Source organism: Haliotis rufescens, unplaced genomic scaffold (assembly GCF_023055435.1).
Source record: "Haliotis rufescens isolate VD_foot unplaced genomic scaffold, xgHalRufe1.0.p SCAF_16, whole genome shotgun sequence".
NCBI classification, from domain to species: Eukaryota; Metazoa; Mollusca; class Gastropoda; order Lepetellida; family Haliotidae; genus Haliotis; species Haliotis rufescens.
This window is the reverse complement of record NW_025963846.1, coordinates 8,420,135-8,437,328: the sequence shown is the minus strand read 5'-3', so window position 1 is coordinate 8,437,328 and position 17,194 is coordinate 8,420,135. Positions and strand designations below refer to the sequence as shown.

The 17,194-nt window shown below is 42.7% G+C and overlaps 1 protein-coding gene across 3 annotated transcripts in view; it reads left to right on the top strand.

Annotated features, from left to right (window-relative positions):
* The window catches only part of LOC124134166, a 57,068-nt gene that overhangs the window by 4,149 nt on the left and 35,725 nt on the right, over positions 1 to 17,194 (top strand). For all 3 annotated transcript variants that reach the window (XR_006861063.2, XM_046498869.2, XM_046498877.2), the window contains exons 4-16: positions 2,704 to 2,773; positions 3,843 to 3,896; positions 4,755 to 4,919; positions 5,513 to 5,562; positions 6,903 to 7,085; positions 8,198 to 8,247; positions 8,405 to 8,445; positions 8,587 to 8,745; positions 9,951 to 10,028; positions 12,234 to 12,326; positions 13,008 to 13,159; positions 15,326 to 15,482; positions 16,766 to 16,923. Coding sequence is in view for 2 of the 3 variants with exons in the window: in XM_046498869.2 (XP_046354825.2) it covers positions 2,704 to 2,773; positions 3,843 to 3,896; positions 4,755 to 4,919; positions 5,513 to 5,562; positions 6,903 to 7,085; positions 8,198 to 8,247; positions 8,405 to 8,445; positions 8,587 to 8,745; positions 9,951 to 10,028; positions 12,234 to 12,326; positions 13,008 to 13,159; positions 15,326 to 15,482; positions 16,766 to 16,923 (1,410 nt within the window). In the remaining variant the exon portion in view is untranslated. The remainder of the gene's footprint in view (positions 1 to 2,703; positions 2,774 to 3,842; positions 3,897 to 4,754; positions 4,920 to 5,512; positions 5,563 to 6,902; positions 7,086 to 8,197; positions 8,248 to 8,404; positions 8,446 to 8,586; positions 8,746 to 9,950; positions 10,029 to 12,233; positions 12,327 to 13,007; positions 13,160 to 15,325; positions 15,483 to 16,765; positions 16,924 to 17,194) is intronic.

The following is a 17,194-nucleotide window of genomic DNA, read 5'->3' as shown; positions in this document are numbered from 1 at the left end:
GCTTGTGTAGTGTGTGAATGCTTGTGTAGTGTGAGAGTGCTTGTGTAGTATGTGAATGCTTGTGTAGTGTGTGAATGCTTGTGTAGTATATGAGTGCTTGTGTAGTGTGAGTGCTTTTGTAGTGTGTGAATGCTTGTGTAGTGTGTGTGCTTGGTTAGTATGTGAAGGCTTGTGTAGTGTGTAAGTGCTTGTGTAGTATGTGAATGCTTGTGTAGTGTGTGAGTGCTTGTGTAGTGTGAGTGCTTGTGTAGTGTGTGAATGCTTGTGTAGTGTGTAAGTGCTTGTGTAGTATGTGAATGCTTGTGTAGTGTGTGAGTGCTTGTGTATGGTGAGTGCTTGTGTAGTGTGAGTGCTTGTGTAGTGTGTGAATGCTTGTGTAGTGTGAGTCCTTGGGTAGTGTGTGAATGCTTGTGCAGTGTTTTAGTGCTTGTGTAGTGTGAGTGCTTGTGTAGTGTGAGTGCTTGTGTTGTGTGAGTGCTTGTGTAGTGTGTGAATGCTTGTGTAGTGTGAGTCCTTGGGTAGTGTGTGAATGCTTGTGCAGTGTTTTAGTGCTTGTGTAGTGTGAATGCTTGTGTAGTGTGAGTGCTTGTGTAGTGTGAGTGCTTGTGTACTTGGAGTGCTTGTGTAGTGTGAGTGCTTGTGTACTTGGAGTGCTTGTGTAGTGTGAGTGCTTGTGTACTTGGAGTGCTTGTGTAGTGTGAGTGCTTGTGTACTTGGAGTGCTTGTGTAGTGTGAGTGCTTGTGTAGTGTGAGTGCTTGTGTAGTGTGAGTGCTTGTGTAGTGGTAGTGCTTGTGTAGTGTGAATGCTTGTGTAGTGTGAGTTCTTGTGTAGTGTGTGAGGGCTTGTGTAATGTGTGAGTGCTTGTGTAGTGTGTGAATGCTTGTGTAGTGTGAGTGCTTGCGTAGTGTGAGTTCTTGTGTAGTGTGAGTGCTTGTGTAGTGTGAATGCTTGTGTAGTGTGAGTTCTTGTGTAGTGTGTGAGTGCTTGTGTAGTGTGTGAGTGCTTGTGTAGTGTGTGAATGCTTGTGTAGCGTGAGTGCTTGCGTAGTGTGAGTTCTTGTGTAGTGTGAGTGCTTGTGTAGTGTGAATGCTTGTGTAGTGTGAGTTCTTGTGTAGTGTGTGAGTGCTTGTGTAGTGTGAGTGCTTGTGTAGTGTTAGTGCTTGTGTACTTGGAGTGCTTGTGTAGTGTGAGTGCTTGTGTGGTGTGAGTGCTTGTGTAGTGTGAGTGCTTGTGTAGTGGATGAATGCTTGTGTAGTGTGAGAGCTTGTAGTGCTTGTGTAGTTGGTGAATGCTTGTGTAGTGTGAGTGCTTGTGTAGTGTATGAATGGTTGTGTAGTGTGAGTGCTTGTAGTGCTCGTGTAGTGGGTGTCTGTATTTTATGTCCACAGTAAAACGTCTGTCCAATGTCTGACCTATGTCTGACCTATAGTGTTCACAGTTACATGTAACTAGTCAGACCAGCCCACTCCTGGACCAGCAACAAGTACATGTACAAGTCAACAATGTAAGGCACTTAATTGCTTTGACAAGGAGTCAATTCTAAACGCCTGTGCAAATATAACTATTTCTAAAAGTTAAATTTTTAAAGTGTAAATTGAAAAGAAATAAGATAAGTACACTTTATGAAAAGATTTCAACAAACATTGAGAATATTAAGTAATATTATATTAATTATATTATATATATTATAAAGTGGTTTTCACTTTTTTGGATGATCAGTGTGTTTGACATGTTTGTGAAATAGATGCTGTTGAACAGCTTGAAGAATGCACATTTAAACACTTAAAAACTGTCGTGAAAACATTGATCAGTTAACTTCAAGGCTATCAATGGGGCGGTCGGGTAGCCTAGTGGTTAAAGCGTTCGCTTGTCACGCTAAAGACCCGGGTTCGATTCCCGACATGGGTACAATGTGTGAAGCCCATTTCTGGTGTGCCCCGCCGAGATATTGCTGGAATATTGCTAAAAGCGGCGTAAAGCCATACTCACTCACTCAAGGCTATCAGCGACTAAAAGAATTGATGGGTTGGTCGAGTTACTGTCAAAAAACACATTTTAGGATTAGTAATCATGGTTGTCATATACAAGGTGTAGTAAAATTTCAGAGGTTGTTGACAGTGTACGAGAATAACAATGAGCTTCAGTGCCTCAGAAGCAACTCTGTTAATCATGGTCCATTGGTTGTCATCTGCCTGGCCCTGTGTTTGCAGAGATGTACCGGGCGTACCTTGTTATCAGACACCCTGGAAGCAATTAGTTTCAGCAGGTATTAGGCATGGAGTGTTTTCTTTTGTTGTGAGACCGCCTCCGTGGTCTAGTGGTAGAGCGTCCGCCCGGAGAGCGGAAGGTCCGGGGTTCGATCCCCGGCCGCGTCATACCAAAAGACATTTAAAGATGGTACTTGTTGTTACCCTTTCTGGCGCTCGGCATTAAGGGGTTAAAGCAAGGACTGGTCGGCTCGGAGTCAGTATACTGTGTCTGAGTGGGGTATTCATGTTAAACTGCGGCATGATATCTCAGTGAGCTAGCACTATAAATCGGCATCAGTCCGGTCTAGTAAAAGCAGCCACACACACACACGTGCATGCACGTCGCTATATAAGTGCAATAATCTTGGAAGCGACGTTAAACCCAATTTCACCTCACCTCACCTCACCTCACCTCACCTCACCTCACCTCACCTCACCCTTTGTTGTGTTCAGGTTATACAAGTCAACAACCAGAGGCTGAAGATTGTGTCCTGCTCCATCAACAAGTCAAAGACGCTGCTAGGTAGGAGCACTTCCCCCAGGGAAGCCATATTTTATCACTGGAATAGCTAAACATTTCCCATCCTGAATGAAGAAATTAATGTGTTAGGCTGCATTTAAGGTTTACAGAATTTTTCTCACCAATTAACATGAGTAAGTCAAGATGAAAGCATTTATAAAGCTATCTCATTAAAACAAATTGATGGGTCGGTCGAGTTGCTGTTACAACATACATGCTTATTTTCTTTGGACATGTGCAATTGAAGAACAGTTACCTTTTTCACAATAGGGGTGGTGGGGTAGCCTAGTGGTTAAAGTGTTCGCTCGTTGTTACAGTGTGTGAAGCCTATTTCTGGGGTCCCCCGCTGTGATGTTGTTGGATTATTTCTAAGAGCAGTGTAAAACCATACTCACTATTTTGCACTGCTTTTAGCAATATTCCAGCAATATCACTGCAGGGGACACCAGAAATGGGCTTCACACATTGTACCCATGACGGGAATCGAAACCGGGTCTTCCGTGTGACGAGCTAATGCTTTAACCACTAGGCTACCCGACCGCCCCTATTTTCACAGTAACTTTTGTGTGCTTTAATTGTGTCTTTATAAGAAGTTTGCGTGACCAGAATCTTTATACAATGTTTGAGATCAATTATTTTTCAGATAGGTTACAGTTACTTTATTTTTGTGGTTGAATCTTTTGAATTTTCTAATCCATTAAACAGGAGCAGTGAGGCAAGTAAGAATAAATTTGAAGTCTGCCTCAGGAATGAAGTTTTTAGTTCAGTCATGTGAATAAGATTTTTGTGTGTGTGCGCTGTTCCTCCTACCGTTGTGCTCCCTCCATTCAAGATGTCAACTTGCACACATAACAACATGATAGTTTCTTCAACAACTTTTTCCAGTGATGGGAATAAAAATAACAAACAGCAGATATTGTTGGGAACAGGGTATTCATTGTCGTGTACTGCATTGACAATTAATAAACATTTCCCGATTTTGATTTATTTTGCAACTCATCGTTCTCATTTGGACTGTAATGTTGAACTGTTTTTGATCCCACAATGCATTTATGACATAAATCTGTTTCAGCTTTTACAACCTTCTCCAGGGGGGATGCATCTAAAGATGGAAAGACAGGAAGAGGTAATGATGCTGCCTGTTACGACTACGTGGGATTCCGGGTTAGAGAGGTCCCCAGCATCCTACGCTGGTCGTAAGAGACGACTACTGGAGCGATTATTTACCAGCCAGTGTGATGGAGCTACAGTATTGCTGACTGTGGTGTTAAGCAATAGTCACTCGCTCAGGCGTTTAGCTTGAAGACGGGCATCACATTGATACACAGATCAGTAAAGTTACATTGTTGTTTGTCTGTTGTTATATGCCAGAGCCAGCAATATTACATCTTTATCGTGGTGGCCTGTAAATAATCAAGTCACCTTGCTGGACCACCAGGTTTTGTTTAGTTTTGTTTTGTTTTGTTTTGTTTTGTTTGTTTGTTAGTTTGTTTGTTTGTTTGTTTGTTTGTTTGTTTGTTTAACACTGCAGTCAGCAATATTCCAGCTATATGACTATATATCTGTAAATAATCGAGTCTGGACCAGACAATCCAGCATCGTTCTACAGTTCTTCAATTGGGATACGATGACATGCATCAGCCAAGTCAGCGAGCCTGACCACCCAGTCCCGTTATTTGCCTCTTATGACAAGCAGAGTCACCTCTTACAGCAAGCAAGGGTTGGTTCTATGTTTCTGTTCACGATGAAACAAAGAGATTTGGATTCCTAAAGGCTAGACACCATGCAGTGATCCATCTAGTTCACACATTTCAAACACACATTTTAGGATTAATAATCATGGTTGCTATATACAAGGTGTAGTAAAATTTCAGAATTTTACGAATGTTGACTGTGTACAAGAATAATGGTGAACTTCAGTGCCTCAGAAGCAACTCTTAATCATGGTCCATTGGTTGTCATGTGCTTGGCGCTGTGTTTGCAGAGATGTACCGAGCATACCTTGCAGAGTTACAGGCCTTGGAGACTCGTGTCTTCTCCCTCAACCTTGAGCGACGCAACTTCCTCAAAGTCCAGTTTCTGTATGCTAGTCTTTCCGACCAATCAGCTCCCAGGGAGTCCCATCTTCTAGTCTTCCTTCATAAAGAGTGTAAGTATTACATAGCTAGTCTTTCCTACCCATCAGCTCCCAGGGAGTCCCATCTTCTCGTCTTCCTTCAAAAATTATTTTACAAACTGATTGATGCCATTATTTAATGTCTTTTGTCTTTTGTGTGAACCATTTTGTCTGGAAATTGTGATGATTATTGTATTTAAATTGTTGACTTGACCCACATATCTCTAATTGACGAGAATCATCAGTATATACACAATGACACCTGTTTTTAACTTGACTGTGACTGCCAAATTTTCAAGACTCCGATGCATGGCAAGACAGATTCATAAGGTCTTGATGACCCCAAGTGTTCCAGATGGCCGCCAAGTGTTCTTGTGTCCCCTTGTTTATCAGGGCAGGTTACGGAAATTTGGTGATAAACTGCTGCTTTGACTATTTTGTTGTTTGTTCTTTCATGAGAGTTGCATGTGTTTTCCATCTAACCTCAGAGCTCAGGGTATTGATTGGATTTCATCCACAAGGTGACAAGAGTTATCTCCCTTTCCTTATGAGCACACTTTCCAGCTTGGTCGTCATTAATTTATATTGTTTGTATGCTTGTATATTTTGTGTGTTTCTGTTTGCAGCAATAGGTTTATACAAGATCCCTATGGCTAGAGCTGGGGATAAGAGAACTGTAAGTAGTTTCTGAGTGTTGTCACGAATAATGACATTACGCTGTCACTGTTATCAATGGCTGTTGTTAATCCAGGTGTAAATATAGCTAGTTTTTAAGCATATTTTCATCAGAATATGTCCAAAACAGAAGAGCAATGGAAAACAAAGTCAAGTCCCTCATGTCCCCATTTACCCACCTGTTCCTGAAATGTACTTGTCCAATATTTTCCAAGGCGGGATTCTATTCAGGGAGTCATCATTAATAAAATTTGGGTTAATATATTTAAAGCTTGTAGATTTTTTCAACATCCTTTAAGAGGCTGTATATAATGTTGACATCACATATAAGAAATGAACGACTCGTGGTCGTTGTTTATCATACAATAAAACACTGCAGGGAGAATAAGCCATGAGGGGCTCCCCTCATGGTTGATTCTCGCTGCAGTGTTTTATTGTACGATAAACAACTCCCACTTGTTGTTTATTTCTTAAATTTAGTGCCAACATTCACACAGTAAAGAATGCCTAAGTCCAATGTTTATAATCCTGATAAACCCATCTCCTCCAGATGCCGTCCCATGTTTATAATGCTGATAAACCCATCTCCTCCAGATGCCGTCCCATGTTTATAATCCTGATAAACCAATCTGCTCCAGAAGCCGTCCCATGTTTATAATCCTGATAAACCCATCTCCTCCAGATGCTGTACCATGTTTATAATCCTGATAAACCCATCTCCTCCAGATGCCGTCCCATGTTTATAAACCTGATAAACCCATCTCCTCCAGATGCCGTCCCATGTTTATAATCCTGATAAACCCATCTCCTCCAGATGCCGTCCCATGTTTATTATCCTGATAAACCCATCTCCTCCAGATCCCATCCCATGTTTATAATCCTGATAAACCCATCTCCTCCAGATGCCGTCCCATGTATATAATCCTGATAAACCCATCTCCTCCAGATGCCGTCCCATGTCAATAATCCTGATAAAACCATCTCCTCCAGATCTCATCCCATGTTTATAATCCTGATAAACCTATCTCATCCAGATCCCATCCCATGTTTATAATCCTGATAAACCCATCTCCTCCAGATGCTGTCCCATGTTTATAATCCTTATAAACCCATCTCCTCTAGATGCCGTCCCATGTATATAATCCTGATAAACCCATCTCCTCCAGATGCCGTCCCATGTTTATAATCCTGATAAACCCATCTCCTCCAGATGCTGCCCATGTTCATAATCCTGATAAACCCATCTCCTCCAGATGCCATCCCATGTTTATAATCCTGATTAACCCATCTCCTCCAGATGCCGTCCCATGTTTATTATCCTTATAAACCCATCTCCTCCAGATCATGTCTGACCAACCACACACCATGCAGTTAGTGCGGAAGTTTGTGTGGTGTCAGTGGGACGCCGTCAACCAGCGACTCCACTACATCTACAACTACCGCCCACAAGGAGACAACAGCAACGTCGTGGCACAGAAACTTTCAACTCTTCAGTTCCATCAGAACGCTGACTATGACAGCATGGTAAGGCAGCAGGAGCTCTGGTGGCTTGGTAGTCTTAGTGATGGAAACCGAGAGGTCCGATTATAATCCTTGGTCTCTCACCGCCATACCTGTGATTGTACTCCGTCACTTGTATCAGGGGGTCACAGGTGGCCTAGTCAACTAAGGCACCACAATTCTCTGTGCAGAGTTGCGTTCCTTGGGCACCCAGGAAACCTATGATTGTAGGTTCGAATCTCGATTCAACCCGATTATGTTTCTAGGTTTGTCAACACGATATCCTTGCTCGTGGGTTTCACCAAAGAGGTAAACGTCTGAGACCTGCATCACTTCAGGCTTTCCTCCCACATCAATATGCTTCAAACCCAGTAATAGATTTCTGGCATGCCAAATGGCCGCAACTCAGCATGGTGAATTGCAGTGCCTTGGACAAGATGGCGTAGATCGATGCTATTGATGTCAATCACTGGATTGTCTGGTCCAGACTCAATTATTGTACAGACCGCCGTCATATAGCTGGAATACTGCTGAGTGCATCGTTAAACAACAATCAAACAAAACTGAGCAAACGATGACTGTTACAGTGCTATGACATCATGAAATGATGTTACAATGCAGTGACATCACAACGTAATGGTGCTGCTCTTCACTTTTGCTGTAAGCAATATGGAGATTGTTGTAAAATGGGAATCAATATTTATTTACCTATGTGCGACTATTTGACTTTTAGTGTAGGATTCCTAGCTTTTTGGCTTTATTTTCATAATAGGTTTATGCTAGTATGCCGTTAAGTATGTCATAAGGATTCCCAATGCATGACGTCCTTTATACTAATACAGTCGAACCTCATTGTGTCGAACTCATGGGGGCCTGAAAAAAGTTTGAATTACCCGTAGTTCGAAAAAATCAAATTATAAGCTTAATTTGGATACTTGCGACTCTCAAATGAGTTCGAGACAACCTCAAATTAGACACATCCAAGTTCGACACAGCAAGGTTTGACTGTATATTTCTCTGCAGATACACTCACTTCTTGCCGCCTAATATTGTTCAAAACCCTCCCTTGGTAGATTACAAAGACAAAACTGAGGTATGTTCAATCATAACAGCCTGGTTTGTTTCTGTTGTTTCAGCTTGACATTCCATTGAAGTTCCCATTTCCCTACATCAGGTCAACTTTAAGGTAAAGACTTTGGGGATCTAAACTCTACTTTCAAATTTGTCAACAAGCAAATGGATGATAGAGAAAATGTTTTTTTTATGTACAAGTTTTAAAAAATGTACTTGGTTTGTTTTCTTCTATTGTCACTGTGATCACAACTTTTGTCTTGGTTTGGCAGATCCCACTATGCAGATCGACCACTGAATCCTGGAATTCCTGGTAAGTCTCTCCGGAAGAATTGATTGATCACCACCAGTAATATATTCCTGATCATTTTAGCATTAAGATCTTTTTGTGCAAGTGGGCCCAGGTCTTTTATTGTTCATTATTGTTTTCAAGATGTATTTTGCGTTCGTGCAGATGTAAGTTTAAATGCCTGTGTGCTGAGTCAGGCTAACGGGACTTACTGCCTGTGCTATCAACATATGGCCTTCACCTCCAGCAAGGGCAAGGCCTCACCAACAGCAGCGGCAGACAGCGACAATGTCATCAACTACTACATCTGCATGGTGCATCACAGTAGGTAGACAACCTCGCCTCATCAACGGCTGGTTCAGGGGGACCACCACCTACCCCTTAACACATGCATGCTTACAGTCCGGGTATGAATCGACAGTCAGGTGACAGCGAGCAATTATATTTAGCAGTGACCTTGGTCAATAGTGCTTTAAATACTGCTTGAAATACTACATCTGCACATGTTTTTCTTTCAGTCGTGCCGCACACGCTGCTAAAAATAGTCACTCAACGTCACCTGACTGCCGATCCAAAGTCGGATTGTAGCAGCATGATCGAAACTCAATGATGACGTTTATCGTTAAGAACATGGATATTTCTTGAAAAGTGCACTTTGCATTTTCTGTCATTACTGTAAGTGATATTTCTTATCAGTTGAATGCCTCGTTGACACTTCATAAGTATTAGAACACCTGCAGCTACCTTTGTTAATTAATCCTTGCGATGTGGCAAGGACTATAGAAACATAAGCAAGGAAAACTGGGATTTAAACTGATGATCAGGGATCATGTTTAACTGGCACATAGGTACAGCGTGTAAAGTCCATTCCCCTGCTCTGATAGTGCTGGAATACAAAGGGTTCATAAGGCTCATGAAATTTTAATTTAGTTTTCTGACGACTGTAATAGTTTTGGAAAATAAAACAATTTTAGGAAGGCATGGAAAAATGGAAATATTTTGTTGGTGTTAACCCAGAATAACAAGCAAAGTGACTGAGTTTTATATGCTTTCTTGTCAATGATCACCAGAAAAAGACAATTGGTATAAAAAAATATTATGGTATAATAAATATTTTATATTTATTATCTAATATATCCCCGTGTTACATTCCTAGTTTTCTCAAGAACAACGTTAAAACATCTCACTCACTTATAAAAGACGACTTTATGTTAAAAATAGGACACTGAGTATTTACAATGTCTTTGTGAGGATACTCCCTTTGTTATAGCGAGAGTAATCGCGATAAACATGGCCGTCCCTAAACGTATGATGTCTGAAAACCTATGATCTGACGATATTTATATATTTGATATGGAAAACTGGCATAGTACCATGGAAAAGTCATGGAAATTTAGGCTATCGAATTAAGGGCCCTCTTACTCGCTGACTCAGTCGCAACCACCCACACACGTTGTCAGGGGTTTGCTTGCCCAGTGTGGTCTGTTTCATGTTTCTGTGTAGATCTGACACTGGTTGTTTATTTGCAGCAAAAGTTCTCCATGGGTGTGTTCCAGGACTGCCGAGGAGTTTGATTGGATCACGTAGACTTTCCTTTCACTGGATTGGTGAGTTGATTGGACAAAAGCATCTATTTAAGGATTGACTGTGTATTCATTTCGGTTCATTGAGTGCAAACTGTCTGAATCTGTGTAGCACATCGGTTTTTTTATTCATACCTCAATGAACCGAAAAAAATACACAGTCAATGCTTATAATTAAATTCAACAATGTAAAACATGTTTTATCTACAATATTTTATCCCAAAACAGTTGTATATATCAAAACAGACAAAGTGAAGAGATTGATAAACCTTCCAGGTGTAAGAATACATACTGTGGCGTGACATGAATCAGGTGATCGTTTAATTTAGGTACATAACCTGACATGCCTACACAGTCAGTAGCCAACCAACGGAGAGTAGGATCAAAACAATGTTCATTGGACCTGTCAATCAAGAGACGAGAAGAACTGCAACAGTCAGACTGTAACGAACTGGAAGAAATATGTCCCGGAGAAGGCGGCTGTTTCTAATGACATGGTCAGTTACTGCCAGATTCAAACATTACTTCCCTGAAAATGGGAAAACACAGTTTGAAAAATGCTAGTTAGAAATGAAACCCGAAGACATGCACGTTTGCTGTTTCGTTCATCTTCGGCCTTCGGTTTCAAAGGGTTGTTTGGACAATGAATATGCATGAAAGTCGCTAAATGTCCTGTGCATGATGATACAGGGGAGCAGAAAGGGAATTCCCTCGACTGTAATATTGGGATTCCCCGACATTCTGCAGTAATAAAAGTAGTGCGCCTCGGTGGGTGTGGCTTAAGTTTTTACATTCATTGGGAAATGAATGCAATAACACGTGGCCAATTCAGCTAATCAGAATGCAGGAATTTCAATGAACACATCGAAAATTTAATTATATTATAAGCATATATGTTCAGACAATGTTGACTGACTAAGATACCAACAAATGATTTGATAACGTCATCTCAGTGTCATCAATTCCTGGAACTAAGAAGACAGAAAACATAAAGTTACACTATTGAAAGTGTGACTTTCTTTTATTTACAGAAGAGAAAAGGTATATATAGGTTATTGTCTTACTGTTATTTGTATTCGTTTCAAACTGGTTTTATATACAAATCTGTGATGTTGCAAGTTATTTTACTTTCCTTTGACGACAGGGTTTTAGAAACTATTAATGCATTACTTTGTCTTGTAACAATATGGCTGAAGTATTGCTGATGTTCCTCAAACTTTTAACACACTCACTGACTCTTTCTGATTGGTTACAAAATGGGAAATCTTTTCCAATGTCCCCTATGCTGTATTGTATGAATGTGTATGAGGTTGATTGATACGTACTGATCGAGCCTCACATAGAAGAATAGTGGAATCTTTTGTTGTGGACAATGCATGATGTCATAGAGTTATAGCCACACAACTTGAATCAGAAAATTGCAGAAATTGTCATGAAGATAATTTCTACCCTTCGAGACTGGTTGACAACTCATATTATCCAACTGTTACGTAATGTCACAAACTGTGTATTGTATAGTGCTGTTCAAACTTAGTTCTTCTCTTCTCTTCTATGAGGCACATGTGGCCCAGTGATGGTAAGATGCATATTCCTGTGTAGTGTTGTGTCCCTTGGCCAGGCAAGGATCTGCTGGTTTAAGTTCAGATTCCAGATTGCCCTGTTTATGATTCTTGGTCTGTCGGGACAATACCCTTGCATGGTTTCAGCTGCACTCAAAGTCTACAAGACCATGCTTGTCATAAGAGGCGACCATGCTTGTTGTAAGAGGCGACCATGCTTGTCGAAAGAGGCGACCATGCTTGTTGAAAGAGGCAACCATGCTTGTCGTAAGAGGCGACTATGCTTGTCGTAAGAGGCAACTATGCCTGTCGTAAAGGCTACTGTGCTTGTCGTAAGAGGCGACCATGCTTGTTGTTAGAGGCGACTAACGGGATCAGGTGGTCAGTCTCGCTGACTTGGTTGATGCATGTCATCGTATCCCAATTGCGTGGATCGAGGCTCATGATGTCAATCACTGGATTGTCTAGTCCAGACTTGATTATTGACAGGCTGCCGTCATTTAGCTTGAATATTGCTGAGTGCATCATGAAACCAAAAAACAAATGTCTAGAACCTGGCTGGTTTGGGGCTTTCCTCCCACATTAAGCTGACACGCTACTTTTCACAAAGGTTTTTCACACTGACCCGCTCAACTCCAAACCTGACGCAAACTGATTCTCCTTGTTTCAGGTGACTACCTGATGGTGCTTCTCCCAGGATACTTTGTCCATCTGCTCAATGTCGGGATCGAGTTTGAACCGTGCCACCACATCCTCCTTCACAGTGAGTACTACGCTTAGGGGAATGAATGGGTTCCTGGACTTAATGAATCAGGTGGCCAGACTCCACAACTTGAAGAACTGCACATCACTGCGATCATTGATTTGGCAGCCATGACACAGCTAGAATATTGCTGATTAAGCAACAAACTACTACTCAGGTAATGTAGATACCCATAGATATGTAAACAGATTGTAGCCATTGTGTTGGCCCTCTTTCAGAATGTCTGTTACTCCAAAATAGAAGAGACCACCTCATGGTCTACTGGTTGTTCGTCTGCCTGGAGAGCGGAAGGTCAGGAGTTCGATTCCCCGGCCACGTCACACCAAAAGACATTGAAAGATGGTATTTGTTGTTTCCCTGTCTGGCGCTCGGCACAGAGGCTAAAACAAGGATTGGTCGGCTGGGAGTCAGTATACTGTGTCTGAGTGGTGTGTTCATGTTAAACTGTGGCATGGTATCTCAGTAGGCTAGCACTATAAAATAGGCATTAGCAGCCACACACACATACAAACACAGACCTGAGACCTGCATCACTTAGGGCTTTCCTTCCACATTAAACTGACACGCTGTGATATGACTGGAATACTGTCAGCGATAAACCAAACATACTCACTCACTCCTGTTCCAAATGTGGATAGAGCATGTATTTGTGTGGTGTGGTCATCAGTTCTGCTGTTCCAGATCATGCCAGGGACCGGTTGATGACCTCAAGCACAGCCAGCATGATGACCTCTGACCCAGAGAATGATCCTGCCCACGGGAGTGTGTCCGCCTCTGACATGGAAGGGACTGACACGCGGCCAGACACCCGCACCTACACTGTCCGGTTCCAGGTACACAGATAGGGATTCTGTTAGATGTCACACTATTGAAGGTTGTATCCCTGGGTATCCGTGATGGTTATGACATGTAAATACTCAGGACTTGGTTGTAGGGCTATAGTTGCCACAGGACTTGGTTGTAGTGCTATAGTTAGCCCCAGTACTTGGTTGTAGCGCTATACTTGGCCACAGGACTTGGTTGTAGTGCTATAGTTAGCCCCAGTACTTGGTTGTAGCGCTATAGTTAGCCACAGTACTTGGTTGTAGCGCTATAGTTAGCCACAGTACTTGGTTGTAGGACTATAGTTAGCCACAGTACTTGGTTGTAATGCTATAGTTAGCCACAGTACTTGGCTGTAGTGCTATAGTTAGCCACAGTACTTGGTTGTAGTGCTATACTTGGCCACAGTACTTGGTTGTAGCGCTATAGTTACCCACAGTACTTGGTTGTAGGGCTATAGTTAGCCACAGTACTTGGTTGTAGCGCTATAGTTGCCACAGTATTTGGTTGTAGCGCTATAGTTAGCCACAGTACTTGGTTGAAGCGCTATAGTTTGCCACAGTATTTGGTTGTAGTGCTATAGTTAGCCACAGTAGTTGGTTGTAGTGCTATAGTTAGCCACAGTACTTGGTTGTAGTGCTATAGTTAGCCACAGTAGTTGGTTGTAGTGCTATAGTTAGCCACAGTACTTGGTTGAAGCGCTATAGTTAGCCACAGTACTTGGTTGTAATGCTATACTTGGCCACAGTACTTGGTTGTAGTGCTATAGTTAGCCACAGTACTTGGTTGTAGTGCTATAGTTAGCCACAGTAGTTGGTTGTAGTGCTATACTTGGCCACAGTACTTGGTTGTAGCGCTATAGTTACCCACAGTACTTGGTTGTAGGGCTATAGTTAGCCACAGTACTTGGTTGTAGCGCTATAGTTGCCACAGTATTTGGTTGTAGCGCTATAGTTAGCCACAGTACTTGGTTGAAGCGCTATAGTTTGCCACAGTATTTGGTTGTAGTGCTATAGTTAGCCACAGTACTTGGTTGTAGTGCTATAGTTAGCCACAGTACTTGGTTGTAGTGCTATAGTTAGCCACAGTAGTTGGTTGTAGTGCTATAGTTAGCCACAGTACTTGGTTGAAGCGCTATAGTTAGCCACAGTACTTGGTTGTAATGCTATACTTGGCCACAGTACTTGGTTGTAGTGCTATAGTTAGCCACAGTACTTGGTTGTAGTGCTATAGTTAGCCACAGTAGTTGGTTGTAGTGCTATACTTGGCCACAGTACTTGGTTGTAGCGCTATAGTTAGCCACAGTACTTGGTTGTAGTGCTATAGTTGCCACAGTACTTGGTTGTAGCGCTATAGTAAGCCCCAGTACTTGGTTGTAGTGCTATAGTTGCCACAGTTCTTGGTTGTAGGACTATAGTTAGCCACAGTACTTGGTTGTAGCGCTATAGTTAGCCACAGTACTTGGTTGTAGCGCTATAGTTGCCACAGTACTTGGTTGTAGCGCTATAGTTAGCCACAGTACTTGGTTGTAGCGCAAAAGTTAGCCACAGTACTTGGATGTAGCGCTATAGTTGCCACAGTACTTGGTTGTAGCGCTATAGTTAGCCACAGTACTTGGTTGAAGCGCTATAGTTAGCCACAGTACTTGGTTGTAGCGCTATAGTTGCCACAGTACTTGGTTGTAGTGCTATAGTTGCCACATTACTTGGTTATAGCGCTATAGTTAGCCACAGTACTTGGTTATAGCGCTATAGTTAGTCACAGTTCTTGGTTGTAATGCTATAGTTAGCCACAGTACTTGGTTGTAATGCTATAGTTAGCCACAGTACTTGGTTGTAATGCTATAGTTAGCCACAGTACTTGGTTGTAATGCTATAGTTAGCCACAGTACTTGGTTGTAGCGCTATAGTTAGCCACAGTACTTGGTTGTAATGCTATAGTTAGCCACAGTACTTGGTTGTAGTGCTATAGTTAGCCACAGTACTTGGTTGTAGGGCTATAGTTAGCCACAGTACTTGGTTGTAGTGCTATAGTTAGCCACAGTACTTGGTTGTAGTGCTATAGTTAGCCACAGTACTTGGTTGTAGGGCTATAGTTAGCCACAGTACTTGGTTGTAGTGCTATAGTTAGCCACAGTTCTTGGTTGTGATTCTATAGTGTTGGTTCATGCTCTGCAGCTGGTGGACACCATGATCCCGACAGACGAGCAGTGTGTGAGCCAGGCCTCCCTGCAATCACGGACACTTGACATGCCAGACACCATGTCTGTGACCAGTCATCAGTGTAGGAACATCCACTCGCTGTCACCATGCAGGACGTTCACCAGAGAAATAGGTACACCCATATCACAGTTAACTCTCACTCACTCACTCACCCTCTCACTCACTCACTCACTCACTCACTCACTCACACACCTTTCTGCCCCCTCACTCACTCACTCACACACCCTCTCACTCACTCACCCTCTCACTCACTTACTCACCCACCTGTCTGCCCCCTCACTCACTCACTCACACACCCTCACTCACTCACCCTCTCAATCACTCATCAATCACCCACCTGTCTGCCACTCACTCATTCACTCACCCTTTCACTCACTCACTCGCTCAATCACCTACCTGTCCACCCCTTCCCTCAAACACTGACCCACCCACTCACTCACTCACTCAATCACCTACCTGTCCACCCCCTCTCTCCAACACTGACCCACCCACTCACTCACTCACTCACTCACTCACTCACCTACTCACTCACTCACTCACTCGCTCAATCACCCACCTGTCCGCCCCTTCCCTCAAACACTGACCCACCCACTCACTCACTCACTCAATCACCTACCTGTCCACCCCCTCTCTCCAAGACTGACCCACCCACTCACTCACTCATTCACTCACCCTCTCACTCACTCACTCACTCGCTCAATTACCTACCTGTCCACCCTTTCCCTCAAACACTGACCCACCCACTCACTTACTCACTCAATCACCTACCTGTCCACCACCTCTCTCCAACACTGACCCACCCACTCACTCACTCATTCACTCACCCTCTCACTCACTCGCTCAATTACCTACCTGTCCACCCTTTCCCTCAAACACTGACCCACCCACTCACTCACTCACTCAATCACCTACCTGTCCACCCCCTCTCTCCAACACTGACCCACCCACTCACTCACTCATTCACTCACCCTCTCACTCACTCACTCGCTCAATCACCTACCTGTCCACCCCCTCTCTCCAACACTGACCCACCCACTCACTCACTCATTCACTCACCCTCTCACTCACTCACTCGCTCAATAACCTACCTGTCCACCCCTTCCCTCAAACACTGAACCACCCATCCACTCACTCACTCATTCACCCTCCCACTCACCTACCTTATATGGAATGCTTTCCTTGTGCAAGTTTATTATCATCACCATCACCATCATCATCATCATCATCATCATCATCATCATTTTTATTATATTCCATGGTCTGTGAACGAAACTAGGGATAGCCAGTAGTAATGGTGTTATTGACAGTCTGAATTGGATTCTGATCATCAGTATTTGTAGATGGAAGTCTGTTGAGGGGTATGTGAGTTCTCTGAAAGTTGTTTTCTGCCACCAGGGGGCAGTGTGTACGACTACCGTAATGGCCAGGTGTGGAAGGTTGGCGTGTCACTGGAGGGGCTGGCGGAGAGCTTCAAGGCAGCTTACACCCCGACCCGACAAGCTCTGTTACACTACCTCATCATACGGACAAAAGACATCTACACAATCAAAAAGGTGATATACATCGCTGCCACCAGTGTGGACGCGGCAATTACAAGAATCTTGAAATACCCTCTAACCCCAAATGTAGTAATGTTTATACTTTTGTTTATGTCTTTGGGAATGCCATCATATTTCATTTTGAAAAGGTTTACGACTGACAATGTTTTCCAGATGAATTTACTTTGTTGTTTTAATAATCAGATTGGTTCGAGATTGCAGACTAACGCAAAACCAACCAACTTCTCCCGTACATTCTTACTATATCAATAATACAATAGTTCTA